The 16,816-nt window shown below is 42.2% G+C and overlaps 1 protein-coding gene across 1 annotated transcript in view; it reads left to right on the top strand.

The window, feature by feature from the left end:
- Positions 1 to 2,847: 2,847 nt before the first annotated feature.
- Positions 2,848 to 16,816, top strand: part of SYTL3 (synaptotagmin like 3) — a 30,214-nt gene continuing 16,245 nt past the window's right edge. The window contains exons 1-6 of the mRNA XM_066611334.1: positions 2,848 to 2,957; positions 3,699 to 3,914; positions 6,186 to 6,250; positions 8,512 to 8,563; positions 11,865 to 11,928; positions 13,388 to 13,460. Of these exons, the coding sequence (XP_066467431.1) occupies positions 2,848 to 2,957; positions 3,699 to 3,914; positions 6,186 to 6,250; positions 8,512 to 8,563; positions 11,865 to 11,928; positions 13,388 to 13,460 (580 nt within the window). The remainder of the gene's footprint in view (positions 2,958 to 3,698; positions 3,915 to 6,185; positions 6,251 to 8,511; positions 8,564 to 11,864; positions 11,929 to 13,387; positions 13,461 to 16,816) is intronic.

The following is a 16,816-nucleotide window of genomic DNA, read 5'->3' on the forward strand; positions in this document are numbered from 1 at the left end:
GGACCCTCAGAGTCATACATTCCTTGTGACCCCTTACTATGCTTTGTCCCCCAACATTGTTCTTTGGAAGTTACTGAATTAGCACTCGAAAACTGTATCTCAGATTGCTGCAGATATTTGCACTAATTTCCCAACTAAAATGAATAAAAACAACACTTAACTAATAAAGTTATGGTTAAAAGCCCTGAGAATGTTAGGCACAAATCCTAGCAGTTCAGAAAAATTGTTTTTAAAAAAAGGGGTATTCTTTTTGCCATTCCACTATCTATTTGCTGTTACAATGTCCTTATATTTTCCAAAGGTTTATGGACATGTTACTTATTATTGTAAGGCTGCAATTCTATCCACACTTTCCTAGGAACTCAGTGGAACTTACTTCTAAGTAGATATGGATAGGATTGTGCTGTAAGTGTGGTAAAATTTTAAAAAATCACATCTATTTCATGCTTTTTAAAATGCACTCCAATAATGAGGATATGGGAGAATATATATCGTGTAATGTAGTATCTAAGACTGAGAATTGTGACCCTGGAGTTCCCCAGTTCAAATCGTACCTTAGATGTAAACTTTCTAGTTCTTATTTTTAAGCAAACTCATGATATCTTAATCTCAGTCCTCTATCTGGAAGGTTAAGGATAATAACATTGCCCAGTTTCACAGGGATTTAGGCAGGATTATTGAAGTTAGAACCCTTGAAAGTGCTGTAAAAATGCCGAGTATTTTAAGTTCCACTATAACATTTTAGGAAGGATGTCCATTTCAAAGACTTATCCTTTATGAATGTAATAGCCCTGCATTTTATTAAATGCCAGTCTATTGCCTTTGCAATGGCCAGGGAGAACATACACTTCTCATGTTTGTGCCAGTTTTGCCAGTTTGTGCCTTTCCATAGCAGTGTCTCAAGTTTAATGATATTTCAGCTAGAGCATGTGCTAATTACATGTTGTGTTTTTTGAGAGAGAGAAGTGAAAAGCAACACAAAGAGTTGAATCCTGGACATTTGTTCCACTTTTTGAAGTTTCTGTGTAACGAAAGACTTTGTCAGTGGTGGAAGGAAAACACTGTCAAATGGATAGAGTGTTTGACTTATAGCATAATCCTATGGAATGGATCATACTCAGTTGATGGAGTGCATCTGTAGTGGCTCCTCTGTGACTTGCATTGCCCTGACATAGAATTAATAGTTGATAGACATTGATGTGTAGTGAATTTGCTAAATGAGAGAAATTGAGTGCTTTGTGACAGAAAAGTAGTTTATACATTTTAAAACACATTCCACAATTCTATTGGCATTTCCGGTATAATGTTATTTCCTGTATAACCAAGGCTAACTCATACATGTAATGATGTTAGTATAGATCTGGTTTTGGTTTCAAAAAGTGGAGATGTCTTTCTTTGTAGATGCGTAGGGTGAAGTGACGTATTAAGCAATGTTTGCACCTTCCTTCCTCTCTCTCACTGTACTGTACATTTAACGCTGAAAGCCTCAAACGCCTTGCTTCTGAGTAATCTCACTAATGCCTTTGTGCCTATTCAACAGGAATTTATTTGTGATTCCAGACTGTGACTTCTGATGTTTCAGAGATAGGCAGTTCTTCTGTGTGAAGGCCAGTACCATGTCTGAGAAGAAGGAGATCCACTGGAATCTTTCATGACTGCTTCTTTATGTTCTCAGTGTCTGCACATAGCTAGACTTTGTGCTGATATTAGTGTTTTGCTCGAAATGAAATGGCATTCTCTGGATTAGTGTGGGATGTGTGTTGTCAGTGATAACTGCAGTGTTCTGTGTAAAACCTTTTTATCTAGCTTCAACAGGCATGAGCCTGACATGATTCAGATGACTGGCCCATTAGTTATTAAGGCCTATAAAAATTGATTGATAAAAAAAGACTTTCTAGAGCACCTCTCATCGCCCAAATTAATTTTACACATTTCACTTCAATAGGATGAGAGGGACATCAGCTAGCAAGCTGAGTAACATGTATTCCAATCAAGGTATCTTCATTTTTGCAGTTGTTAAAACTAGGAGGCCAGTCTTTGGAGTTTGTACCCCCTTTGATGATTTTAATTTATTATTTTTTTCCAATAGCCATAAAGCAAAGTACTTGGCGTACAAACCTCTTTTGTTTTTGCACCGGGGCAAGCAATGTGGGGCAGTGGTGTGTATCATAATGGGATGGTTTGGATGGTGGTCAGTCATTTTTGATAACTAAACTACTGCCTGATAACATCATGTCAGCAAGTGATGTCTTTTTCAGAAGAACTGGAAGCTGGCAACATAGTGGTACAGATTAGCAAGGCTAGGGAAGTAAATATTTCTTTGTTTTTCCCTGTAGCTCCTAAGAAGAAGAATATTTTTCCCCAAAGCCACTTCCAAATATGAAATTTTCCAAACAAGAAGTTAAGGTAATTGGGATTTCTGCCCCTCCTTCCTGCTCCCTGACAGTTTAAAACACACCCCTATTTTCTTGGAAGAATTACTCACCTGAAGCAAAACTTCTGTCTTTTTATCAGTGTAGAAGCTCCTTGCAGCAGCGTGGGAGCCTGGAGTCTTTTTGTTTATATGAAACAGCACACTACCATATCCTGCAAAGAAAGTGCATTCATCAGTTTGAGAAGCTGTGGAAAAGATGGCTTATTGGAAAAGGCTCTTTTCATCCTTCATCAAGAGTATGATGTAATGCAAACGTACCACTGGTGAAAGAAGGACACAGGCAGTTAAAGGACTTGTTGATCTTTTGTTTGCTGATACCTGCCTTTAGATATCAGAAACATCTCTCATTTTGGGGAAGGGTATTGTAAAAAAAATCAAGATTGTCTTAGAAGCAGTGAGAATCAGGAGTGAAAATGTCTCAGGAATTTAACCTCAGCTTCCTGAAGGGACTAGAGCGAGAGATTGTTTTGAAAGTCCTGCACCGTGATCAGATGTTGAGAATGGTGGACGAAGAAAGAATCGGGTATGTTACCATTTTGGAATAGGGTGCGCCATTGTTTCTTCCTGTGTGTGTGTGTGTGTCTCCCTTTTCATCAGTTATTTGTACATTCTCTTAACTGGCCTACCCTGGTGATGAAATTGCAGATGAAATGTTTTGCAGGAAGCACCTTCTTGAATGCATTGGTCATGACAATTCTTATGAAAAAGATTGCTGCAATTCTTATTCTTCATACATATATTGAACTTCCTTATCACTGTCAAAGGCCAATCCATAGGATCCAACTTGTTCAATCCCCCCACTCTGCCTCTGTCTTTTGTAGTCTTGATTTCGCCCGGATGTTCTTCAAATCAGTTTACGTCTCAATTGTAGTGTTTAAATATGGTAGGAAAACTCTCTGGTAAATGTTTTCAAAATACTTTAGGCTGCAATCCTAACCTCACTTTCCTGGGAGTAAGTCCCATTGAACACAATAGGATTTACTTCTGAGTAGACCTGCTTAGGATTGTGTGCCCTTAGTCAGTCAGTCAGTCTCTTCAGCATAACTTTGCATTGTATAGGAACCAAGGAACAAGAAATTATTGGTTGACGTCTGTACTCAGGTTTTACTGCTTGTCCTTTTATATATTGTTCACAAAAGTGATTTCAAGCACTTTCTTAGTCAGAGACTGTCATGTCAATACTTTAATTCAGAAACATTTATGTTCTTGCAATTCCACCTGCTGAACCTGGCTGCATGTTTTTATTTTTCCTGGCCGGGCACAGGAAATTGAAAGTGCAGCTGTATCAACTTCGCTGGAAAGGAGCAAAAAGTGGAAACCATGAATATCGGGAGAGGTCATGTGCTCGCTGTTGGAAGTCTCTTGGAGTGCTGTTGAATCGAGGTGCTGTGTGCCATGGCTGCAGCCACCAAGTGTGTTCTGACTGTCGCATCATGCTGAATCCCTGCCTGTGGAGATGCACTGTCTGCTATGCTAATGCGTGAGCACTTTTCTACAGGACTTTGTTTAAAGTGCCCTGATGATCCGGAAAAAGGAATGTTCAAGCCCCCCGTAGGGCTATTGCTTTGTGTGTGCATGCACACGCACCAGAGGCCAATGAGGGGGCCCAGAACTTTGCAGGCTGGTCTTTATTGCCAGCTGAGGAGGCAAACCTGTTTTTGAACTAAAGCATTTCGGAATGCCGGGGAGGGGGTCACCTGGTTGAATATTCCTCTACAATACATCAAGCAGTTTTCTCTAGATCAGTCATTTTCAACCACTGTGCCGTGGCACACTGGTGTGCCGTGGATGGTCTGCAGGTGTGTCATGGGAGTTTGGGGGAGGATCATTTGTTACTAGGGCCACTGGGGGATACAAGCTCCTGCTGTCAGTGCGATGTGCCTTGTCAATTGTCAAAAAACCAATGGCATGCCTTGACAATTTTAGTGGCTTGTCGGTATGCTGTGAGATGAAAAAGGTTGAAAATCGCTGCTCTAGATAGAAAATGGATTAAGCCAGGCTAAAATCCTCCTCCCTGACATCTAGTTTTCCAGCCCCACCTGCGCTCTGAAGTGATGCAATCAAACAATAACAATCCCAAGTCGTATGTGATTTGTGACCAGGCCACTTGTCTTGATGGCGAGAACAGCGAGTAACTGCAGTTAGACATATTGAGTGCTTGCCATCATTTCAGCTTGGTGTTTTAAAATTATGCCACTGTGGTTATCTAAATCTTGTTACTGTTATGTGGTCTTCCCCTCCCAGCACAAATCTGTCATGGAAGCCACATTGCTTCACTGAAATAACTGAACTTAGATAATACTGTATGTATCTAATATATAGATAATACTGTACAAAGGAATACAATTTTAGATAGATAAAAAAGACTCAGGCTGCAATCCTAACCAGACTTTCCTGAAAGTAAGCCCCACTGAACAAAATAGGACTTACTTCTGAGTAGACCTGGTTAGGACTGTGCCCTCAATGACCCAGAGCGGATGTAACATTTCCCAATGTCAAGAGATTGGGATGCACCTTGCAGGTTCACACTAGCCTTCTTTTCTGCATGCAGTCAGTGCCCCTCCCTATTCAACTTTAACAAATGTAGTGTCTGTGAAGGTATCTAGTGGTACATTTCAGTCCACCTGCTGTTACTGTCACCACCTAACCTTCACCGTGCGTGCTCCATTGACTTTTATTGTGAAAAAAATATGGCGAGCAGAGGAGAGTGGAAGGTAGAGCATCTCCCTCTCTCCACTTGCTCTCACTTCCTCCCTCTTGAAACAGTAGCATGCATTGAGCTAATCAGCTCTTCAAAGAGCTGAACATCAAGCGGGGCATATGGAGACAAGGAGACCATGATGAGATGAGGTCACTGTGGTGGTGATGAGGCAACGAAGTGCTGAAGTAACAGTGGGTGGCAACAGGTATAGAAAGTTGTTCATGTGTCTGAATGGGTGCCTCTCCCATCAGCAACCATTTTTGTGCTGAGCCCTAACGTACTTGCTGACTACTTTTTCTCTTTGTGGCACTCTCTATCCCTTTTTAGATTGTGAGCCCTTTTGGGACAGGGAGCCATTAGATATTTGATTTTCTCTGTAAACCGCTTTGTGAACTTTTTGTTGAAAAGCGGTATATAAATACTGTTGTTGTTGTTGTTGTTCTCAGAATCCTGTGGCACCAGACATACAAGGTTGGGGGCCCCTCGTTCAGTGTTACATCTATTCAAAATACAGTGTTACATAGGGATTGAAAACCGGCTTCAAACCCTGACTTCTCATTCTGCCTTAAAACTAACCATAGTCTATGCCATTGGTTCCCAAACTGTGAACCTGGGCTCCCCAGGGGGCCACGGGGAGCTGCAAAATCCTCATGGAAAAACCCACCACCCTATACAATGTAGATTGTGGCTCTAATGGGGAGCCATGGCCAATGGCCCAGTAGGTCAAGGGAGCTAGCAGTCAAAAAAGTTTGGGAACCACTGGTCTATGCATTCATATCCCTAAAGACTGGAGACCTTTTTTAAAAATATAAATGAAAGCTACAATATGCCCAGTACCACATTCTGTAGATTTTTCGCACTTGAACTGTACGATTCACATAGCTGTGGTTATGCTGTAGTTGAGGTTCATTTGCTCTTTATAATTCTCATGGAATTGATTTTTTTCTACTGAACCTGCATGTGGTTGTGAAAATTCTTTGGAACTACGTGTATTTGGAGTGTATACGTGTAATAATAGTGCATCTGTAATGTTTATTGCTTGTTTTGCAGAGATGTTAAAGTGAAAGCAGGCGAGTGGTTCTTTGAAGAGCGGGCGAAGAAATTCCCAAATGAAGGTAGTTATTAAAAATACCGTAGCAGACTGTTGTATGATGTTGAACTGAATGCAAGATAAATGCTGATTTCTACTTTATGTTTTACCTGCTTAGGAAGAAATAATGTGAAATAAAATTGAACTAAATAATGCCTCTTCTAGTATATTAATGTATGGCTGTATAACACTGCAAAATTCTATTTCCTTTGGCTAACAATCTGGAGAGTGTAATAAAAATAAAAGTGAAAGTATTTCTATTGGTGAATTAGATAACTTGAATATTGATGAAATTTGAGTAGTAACTTGAATATTAAAGCATGTAGAAACTGGTTCATTTAAAAACTGCAACCCTGCACATAGCTAGGCTGCTTAAATCTGATTAAAGTCAGTGGAATATAACCAACCTTGCAGTGTGCAGGATAACAGCTAAAGAAATCAATTTACCTATTTTGTGACCTCTTGAAGCAGGAGTATATTAGTAGGCTAAGGGAAAACAATAATGAAACAACATTGCAAATATTGTTCTTGGTTAATTGCCTCTTAAAGAAGCAGTCCACCGTATGTGTTCCATGGGCAACCCAAAATTTTGAGCTAGCTTGCACAGCAACAAACCACAGAAACTGGAGCTGTCAAATTTAAAAATGTTAGTTGACTAATCAACTAATTGATTGGTCTTTAACCAATTGATTGAGTATTTAAAATGAATTTCTTTAGTAAAGTGACAAAACAAATTGAGACCCTTAATATGTCCCTTATGTCCCTTACCTAGGGCCAAATCCTATCCAGTTTTCCAGTGCTGGTGCAACTGTGTCAATGGGGCATGCACTGCATCCTGTAGCAGAGAGGCTGTCACAGAGGCCTCCTCAAGATATGGAAATATTTGTTCCCTTACCTTGGGGCTGCATTGTGGCTGCATTGGTGCTGGAAAGTTGGATAGGATTGGGCCCCTAGCCTCCTACAATCTTCGTACTATTCTGTTGTTGCACGCTATGTTGGCACAGTTGATGCAATTTTTGATTTGTTATGATTTGATGTTCTCTTGAGATAACTATGTAGGTTAGTGAATCTGGAGCAATGATGTTCTGACAACAGGACTCTTTTGCAATACACAGCCACATCCCTCTCTTCATGACACAGCATGACATGAAAGCTACAGCCCAATCCACACTCCATTAGCCCAATTCAGTTGTGCTAATGGAGTCTGAACTGTATCCTGTGGGGTGAGGCAGTTGAGAGGCATCTTCAAGGAAATGGAAATTTCATTCCCTTACCCCAGGGCAAGCCTCTGCTGCTCCAATTAGTCTCTTTGAATCTCCACCAGCTATTTTTCTGCTGTAAGTCCAAGGAGTTTAAGGGTGAGGGGATAGGGAACGGGGTTAGGATCTATCTGGTGAATGCCAATGCTGCCAAGATCCACCCCTCCTCCTCCCTTTCTGTCACCTGCTTACCCCTCCCTGTCCAGAAACTCCCCTGTTCCTCCCTGTTTGTCCTGTTCTCCCACTCCTTGCCCCTGCTGCTAACTTACTTTCACTGCCAGAGGTGGCCTCTGTGGCTCCATTACCGCTGCTGTTTGCAAAATGGCAGCATGCAGTGTACACAGGATGCCACCATGTCGCTTTTATGATAGCAGAAATGTGTTCTGCTGTTGTAAAGGGCTGTGCAGCCTGACATTGGATTGGGTTGCCGGTAATGATGAGAAAACCATTATTAGAGCTGCTTCAGTTGATTACTTCAATGTAAGCATCGCCTGCTGTATTATTTTAGCTAATAATTTATCTGAGGCAAGATTATTAACCTTGTAAGTAGCTGCACTGGCAGACTGGATTCCTTCTGTTAATAATTGATGCAATTGCTTCTTTGCTATGTGCCAGTCATAATTTATTGCATGTGATTGATCATTTGAATCACATGGATTTCTTGTCTCTTTGTTGCTTTTCAGGCCAAAGCTTGATAAGTCGAATGATTTCTTTTATTATCATTATTTATATGATGGGAAGTTATTTATTTATATTTCTATTTGTATAAAAAGAGGCTTACTGCATTGATTTGATTGCACTGCCTTAACCGCTGAATTTTTCAAGTGTAATATAAGCACCTAGCATTCATTGTTCTTTTAACTAAAACCAGGAAGAAAAATGTCTTTTGATTGATCACAAAACATTTGCAGAACTTCTAAGGGCAGGCAAAACAGAAGTGTAGCACTAACACTTTGACAAAAAGAACATGTAAGTGCAGTTTTATTGCTAACAAATGTCCTTGATTTTTTCTTTTATTACTTCTTAGGTGGATGTGAAACTGCTGGTGCAAAGCTCCTGGAATCTTATCAAGACCTAAGGTAAGACTTGAAGATTAGCTTGTCCTAGAAAAGTCAGTGCAGTACAAGGAGTTTATTGTGCAGTGCAAAGTAAGCTTGGAGCTTTCAGCCAGAGCATAACAAGATTTTAACACAACAATCTGAGTTTTAAAATTATTTTGGTGCTGTTGCTGCAAAAATGGAATGACTTACAGCCCAATCCTAACCTGAGCTGGTGCAGTGGGGCCACACAGCCCCTGTATCTAGTGTTGGGAAGGAGCAGGGGGTCAGTCTCTTCAGGGTAAAGCCATAGTTTACAGTTTGGGATTACTTGTATCTGCACAAGCAAAATAACTGGTGCAAGTCTGAGAAGCCCCATGTTGGGCTTTCAAGCCTGGAGGGGGAATAGAATATGGCAAACACTGCTGCCACCAATCCTGCCTCCCCTCCCAGGCCTGATCTACCCTTGCTCATTCTCCCCCACCCAGTTACACCCCACTCCATTCTACCCTCTCCTGCCATCCACCTACCTCTCACTGCCTGGTGGGAACTTACCTCTTCTGTCAGGTGCTCCTTTGGGATTCAGTGCTGGTGGTATGGCGCAGGCCTTCCTGCTGGGGCTGCTTAATCTTCAGGTGTCACAACATGCTTTATGGCAAGTTTGTGACACCCTAGGCTGGCACAGCGGTTGCTTACAGTATTACATTGTAAGGGCTGCTGCCCTAATGGTATCCCCTTCGGAAGTTCCCTATCTCCTTGTCTTTAATGTCTTCTACTATTAATCTGTGTCTTGATATAATTGCTTTGTATCAGTGGTTTTAACATATTTAGCACTAGGACCCACTTAGGACCAGAATAAGTATCTGTCGGGATCTAGCGGAGGTGATGTCATGACCAGAAGTGACCTCATCAAGCAGGAAAATTTTTAACAATCCTAGGCTGCAATCCTACCTACACTTACCCAGGAGTAAGTCCCATTGACTATCGTTAAAAGAATATACATAGTAGCTTGTTAAAAGTGCAGGTCTGTAACATTTCCCCAAATGCAGTCACATACCAGGGTAGCATCAAGTCTGAGATATTAAAAATAAAATATTGAAATGAATGGGGACCCACCTGAAACTGGCTCCAACCTACTAGTGAGTCCCAACCCCCCAGTTTGAGAAACACTGGTCTATATGTTTCCCTGACTGAGGTCATTTTGATGTTATTCATGTGCCTCCATACTGGAGTCCTATGGCCAGTGGAAACTATAGGGCTCACACTGTAATTGGATAGGGAGTCACTGGTTAGGCCACAAGTTGAGAATTCACATTAGCACGTAGCCTTAAGCCTCATTCTGTGAACTGTTGTGCTTGCTAAAGTAAGGTCATAAACAGATTTAAGTTGTTTGTACTGAAAATGTACATTCTTGCTCAATAGCCTTTTCACGTTTATACCTCTATTGAAATGGTAAAGGTTAAACATAAATTCCAAGGTTGGTTTGTGACAGCGGGCAAATATGTTTTGGAGAGAATACTCATGGTATGTTTAAGTTAAGCTTTAATATGGGAAGGCCACTTCTCAGCATACGCGTGCCATCTAATTAGGCCTGTAGTCAATGGTAAATATAGCAGAATATGCTTTCATGTTGCCATCGAAATACCTGGACATTCCTTTTTCTACCGTTACTTGTGCTAAATATTAATTTAAAACATAGAAAAATGTTGCATTTCTTTTAAAGTTTCTGAATGGTTAAATATTTGTTACATTGACATAATTGGATTTCATGTATAAGAAAAAAAAGTGTTTTTTTTAAGGCTTCCAACTGTGTACCTTTTTCTGTGCTTTCCTCTTAACTACCAGCATGCTCTAGTTCTTAAATTGAACAAAATCTTGATTGCTGTGATAGTTGCTAAGTTTAGCTGTATTTGAGTATTATTTGTATGCTAAATTCCACTCAGTTTATGAAATGAAATCCATGTGACCACTTGTGTTCCTGATGGGGCGAGCAAAACACTAAGTTTTTCAGGTGCCCGAACACCTGCCCCTCCCCCTCATCTTCAGAGCCATTTGTGGCTGCAAAAGCAAAGGGGAGGGATCTGGCTCCGAAGACAAGGGGAAGGGTCTGCTTTACACATGCTTTCAGGTGCCTGAAAAATTTATTGCCCCCCCCCCCCCATCCAGGAATGCCAGTGCATGCGACATTATCTTTTTCACAAACAATTGTCGTAGCCAGATATATGCTTGCTTAGTAGGGCTTAGGTATACCTTGGATCAACCTAAATATTGGTTTTCTTCAAGAATTGTGCTTTTGTGTGTGTTTGGCATGCTGTCATGACAGCATGATGGACACCCAGAATGCAGATGTTAGGTGCATTGTTCACCATGCTGACTACTGGTAGTTCAAACACACTTCACAGGATCAGCATAAGGTGGGCAGCATACTTTGGGGGGGGGAAGGGAAACAGTGACAAATACTCCAAACCTCCATGGCTGAATTCCTGTTTCACAAGTCTCTGGCTACCATTACTGGGGAAGCTAAGCGTAAGTAAAGACTGGTTTCTGGAAAAATGGATAACTGAATCTATTTGTTTTGCCTGCTCTAAGGTTACGTTATGCTTACATCTAAGCAAAGAGAATCTAATTTACCTCAATAGGTTGACAAGAAGTCGATTGGGTTTGGTAGTCCTGCCTTAGATCTGGTCTGTTTGGGAAGTTAGGAGAGAGTGATCTGGTGTGGGGCCTACAGAGTTGTGACATTTCAATTATGAACATCCTTCCCTTGGAGAGACTTCTGTGCTCTCTCGTTAGACATCTTGTAGACATCAGCTGAAGACTTCTTTCCACTTCAGATTAGTATCTGGTGTCTAATATTTATTTATTTAGTGCCATCCATGCACGTTGTGCTATATAGTGCAGAATGAGAGGACAAGTCCTTATCCTGAGGGACTTGCAGTCTCAATATTTTACAACTGCTCTGTTTTGATTGCTTTTGGAGTTTATTTTATGATACATGGGATCCTTTATTGTTTTTCTTGTGAACAGTGTTGAACAATCTTCAGAATGATGATGGGCACATTTTTAGAATCAAATGCTATATAGATTTTTAAAAAGGTGGAAAGGGAATGATCTTTCACCTCAGCATAGTGTCTTTTCCAATGGCTGTTGTTGGTGTCTTTTCAACATTTTTTTTTTTTAGGATCCCGAGCCCTCTAGAGGCAGGGAACTATTTATTTTGCTTTGTAAACCCCAGTGTAAGTGACTTTTGGTTGAAAAGCAGTATGTAAATATTCTTAATAATAATAATAGTGAAAATTGCTAAAATCATTTTATTTACATTGTTTTCACTTTAAATTTTCAGTGACATTTCTGTGGTTCCTCCAACTCCCTCTCCAACTGGTGGAAGAGATGGAGCTCAGACAACGGTAATGTATATGTCTGTCTTCCAGCTGACTATCCATTCAGCTTTTGCTATTGCTGGGTTTCATTTCCCTTTTCAGGGCCAAGTTAGACTTGATCACAGCAGATCTAAGTGTTTAACCTCAGTTTGCTACAGTCATGTAGAAAGCAGTGGGTGCGAGATCTGATTCACAGAGCGAAGAGGTGCCCATATGAGGAGTGCAGAACCTTTCTACCTGCTCAGCATAGCTCTTCTCCCTTCAGTCTGCCACCTGACATTGCTTTTCCTGCAACTGCAGTAAAGGAAGTGAGGATGGCTGGGAGAAAAGTACTTGAAGAGATTGCTTGTAGGAAGTCGGCAGTAGATGGAAAGAGTTCCAGTATCCTCACCAACATACCTGTTTTGTTCCTTATACCAGGCAGACGGATGGATGGACATGGACACACACACGGACACACACAGCAGATAGAAGTTTAAACCTGTGAATCTATACTGCAGCCCTCTTATCTAGTTTGGCTGTCAGTTAGTGGGCACAGATTCCCAACTCGGTTAACAAATAGGGTAAAATATCATGAATGACTCTAGCTATATTTCTGTAGGTGTTTGCTTGGTCACGACAGGCCTTCAGTGTGAAACGTTCACAGGAGGAATTATAGTGCACTGTGCTACACATGTTGAAGGCTCTGGCATCTCCAGACCAGGTAGCAAGAGATTGGAAAAACCTCTTTCTGAGATCCTGGCAAGCCACTACCAGCTGAAATAAACAATACATAAACCAATGGTCTAACTCAGTCTAAGGTAGCTTTCTATGTTTGTAAATTCACAGCTTGTTTCGTTTCAAGACCTCAGCCATGCAGATGTCCTTTTTTTGAGTCCAATCCTATCCTTTCTCCCCCCTTACTGATGCAGCCACGCTGAACTGTATCCAGCGGGGTGATGGTGGTGGTGGTTGTGGATTGGGAGGCTTCGAAGGGGGAAGGGAATTTAAATCCCCTTACCCCTCCATAAACCTCCTGCTCCACAATGGGTCTCCTCAGACCTGTGCCAGTTCTTTAGCTGGTGCAAGTTCGAGGAGAGAAAGGGGCAGGGAGGTTGATCACGAGGGGATAGGATCCAGCATGTACCATCAGCAGTGGATCCACCCCCTTCCACAGCCTCCCTGCCCCTGTTATTTCTATCAATAAAAACAAAAATTATAACCATCATCCAGGTATGTTTGCTTTTATTTGTAATAGAATTACAGCAAATGTGTGCCTTGATAGATGCAAAGAATTAGAATGAGTTCTCCATTCTTTTTCAATCAGTTAACAATTCTATCTATGCCAAAATATCTGCCCGTTAGTACCTGACTACCAGAATGATAGCTCTTTTGCAGTTTTGCACACGTGCTTCACGGGTGGTTTCTAAGGGCATGTGACATAAGAAGCCTTGATAACCTAACTCCTTATCATGTTATTTCCCCCCACCACCACCTTGTTTTGCAGGAATTTGGCACAGTTAAAGGTTTCCATAGGTCTTTTGAAAACATATTTCTGTCTTTTGCTACGCATATAAAAAGTAAGTGTTTTTAAGGACTTTGCTTCTCTAAAACTGGGAATGACATGTTTCAGTTTGTCCCAATGCAGCTCAAGAGAATGACAGCCCAAACCTGAGCTTCCCGGTGCCTGCTGGAGCAGTGGCGCCAAAGCGACTACCTTTGTATCTAGCAGGCACTGGGAAGGAGCCAGAGGTCTCCTCAGGGGAAGGTGACTTTTTTCCACTTCGTATGGGGAAAACCCCAAGCCCTGCAATAGGGCTTTCCAAGGCTGCTATTTTGCTGGTACAAACTTGAGAAACTCCATGTCGGGCTTTTCAGCCCCACACGGTGTTCAGGATACAGCAGAGCAGAACTCCACTGATCTCACCCCACTCCCGCCAGGTTCCTCCCCTCACTCTGCCCTCATTCCATCCTCCCCCTGCTCCCCAGAGGCCGCACTGCCACCCAGCAATTGCATTTACCCCCAGGGAATACAGATACAGAACTATTAGAGCAGCACCACACGACTCCTGATCAGTTTTTATCCCACAGCCATAATTACATTGAATAAGGCGATATAGTTGTTACCATGCTCCTGGGCATTATGGTCTGTTATACTGTTTTTATATTATGATGCATGTTGCCTACAGTGTGTGGGTGAGTGTGTCGAGTGTGATTGTTGGAATTGTAGTGTATATTGACGCTTGTATCTCAAAGGTGCATAAATTTCATTGTGCTGTAGCACAATGACAATGAAGTTGCTACTACTACTACAGTGGTGGTGCATCCCTCTCCATCCAGCGCTGGGCCCAGAGCTAGCACTCCCTGCTCATGGGTGCCATAAACGTGTTTTATGACACATTTATGGCATCCGTACTCAGCGGTACGATATACTTTTGGTACTCAGTGCTGGTACTGATCCAGTTTAGGATTGGGCCCTGAGTTAGGCCCTTTGGTAGAGAGCAGAGGAGAGTGCTTCATCACTTCTATTTTGGCTTCAGAGCCTCAACACTTCATGGATGATATACTGTCAAAGTAAGAGATGAAGCCTTGTGTAAATAGATAAACTTCAAGCAGGAGTCATTGTGATCTTTTCTTCTTTGACATCTTAAACCCAACTTTCCCATTACCTTTTAAATGCAAATGACAGACATGCTTGTTTTCTTTTCCTCCATGGATTTAGCCTGTGGTTGTGCTTCTCCCCTCTACCCCATGATTCTGGTGGACTGTCTGTAGTGCAGGATTAAGACTTGACGAGGCCTAAGCTATATAGTGGGGCACCTGGAGGGGGCTTGGGCACTTGGGGGTGGCGGCGGCACAACCCTCTCCCCCCCGCCACTGGTTTAGTTGGCACAGTCCGAAACCGTGTTGACACTGGCTGCAGGACACTGACTTTAAAGGGAAAGAGAGGAAGGCAGTCCTCAGCGCAGACTGCATATTCACCACACATAAAATTTTAAAAGCCTCCCACCAAAAATATCTGAACTTTTATTGAGGTCCCTGTGGATTGTGAGGCCCTAAGTTGTAGCTTGTTTAACTTATGCCTAAATTGGCACTGATTGTCTGCCTATTTTTATTTTTTTTACTGTTGCATTCTTATGCTGAAGTTAATTCAGCACTTTATTTGTAGGAAGAATAAAACCCCAATCAATTTTTTAAACATAAAGCTGGATTGAGGAGAAATTTCTTGTGTTCAGTCAGGCTGTCCTGCAAACTGGCAGAACCAGTTTCCCTGAGCTAGATCCTGTTGAGATTACAGCCTGTTTCAAATGTCACATGTAGCCAGGACTGAATCCTGGTTTTGCTTGACATCTCTGAGCCCAGGGAGTGTGCACTCCTTCCTTCCCTGTTGCTCAGAAGGTGAGGGATGGTTCTATATCTGATCCTGACTTAGAATAATCTAAGATTTGTTGTGATGCCCAGACAGAGTGACCTGGCTTATTCTAAACAAAGTTTGCAAACACAGTAAACCAGAATCTATAGCTTGATTCTGTTTAGCATCTATGTGAAACCTCAGGGGGACTTTGGATGTGGTTTCACCAATATGCAGGTGGCACCTAGTTCTAGTTGTCATTTCCTTCTCCCCTTCTCCTTTCCACTGCACCTCCCCTGTGTGTGTGTGTGTGTGTGTGTGCGCGCGCCACAGTTTAGTCCTCTTTATGAGCACAAAATGTACCTAACAGCTAGACAGTCATGTTGCATTTCCTGCAAGAGATTTGATGGAGCTTCTCTGTGTGTGTGTACATTCCATGATCCTTTTTCTCTAAGCAATGAATAAATATTGTTATTATGAAGAGAGATGATTAGTCATGTCACTGGGGTTTGCGTCACCCAGTGCAGAAGGCCAGCATGTCACCCCCATGATGGACCTCCTCCCATTCAGTGGGCACAGCAATGCCTATGCATGGTGATGCACCATTGCCCTGCCCCACTGGTTTTTTGGCTATAACTTTTGATAGAGCAGAGATATTTCAACATGGTTTGTTTCATTGTGTTACTCATTAAATTATACATTTAATGATATATGATGACATTATTCAATAATACCAAGATTAAAAATTTTTTGACTAGTAGGGGTGTCACCCACCCTGTGTATGTCACACGGTGTGGCCTAGTGATGCCACTGGAGATGTTAACATGACTTTTGTTTATGGCGCAATCCTAACCCCTTATATCAGCGCTTTCTAGCACTGGCATAGTGGTGCCAATGGGTCATGTGCTGCATCCTGCAGTTGGGTGTCACTTATGGAGGCCTCCTCAAAGTAGGGAATGTTTGTTCCCTGACCTCAGAGCTGCACTGCCCTTATGTCAGTGCTGGAAAGCACTGACATAAGGGGTTAGGATTGCGCCCTCAGTCTCATAATTTCCTTGCTTTTCTCTGGGTCTACTTGGATCTGAACCATCTCAATCTCTGGCGCAGATCTGAATAGGGTTTCCAGACATGGGAGAGAAGATAAGATCCAGCAGCAGCCCCTTTTGCCATCCCCCTCCTCTCCTGGGCCTGAACTGCTCTCCTCTCCATCTTCCCCTGTTCAGTTTTGCCTCTGTGCCACCTTCCCTCTGCCTTTTCCCCACCCCGCTATGCCTCCCTGCTGCTTGGCGGGGAACTTACCTCTGACAGCTCCTGGGTTTCCTCCAACTGGTGTGGAGACCCAACGCCCACTGTGCTGGCCTCTCCGCCAGCACCTCCATTGTTCTGGCTGCTGTGATGTACCATACAGCACGTTTGTGATGGCCATCTCCCAGGCAGCAGGCAGGCGATCCGAGCTGGCCTGGGATAGGATCAGGCTGTAATACTTGTGACTGAGACTCAGTTTACAGTTTAAGCTGCACTCAGTTTTGACACATGCACACACTGGTACTTGTTTTGGGGAACACACAATAGTGTGAAAAAAGA

Source organism: Tiliqua scincoides, chromosome 1 (assembly GCF_035046505.1).
Source record: "Tiliqua scincoides isolate rTilSci1 chromosome 1, rTilSci1.hap2, whole genome shotgun sequence".
Taxonomy (NCBI): Eukaryota; Metazoa; Chordata; class Lepidosauria; order Squamata; family Scincidae; genus Tiliqua; species Tiliqua scincoides.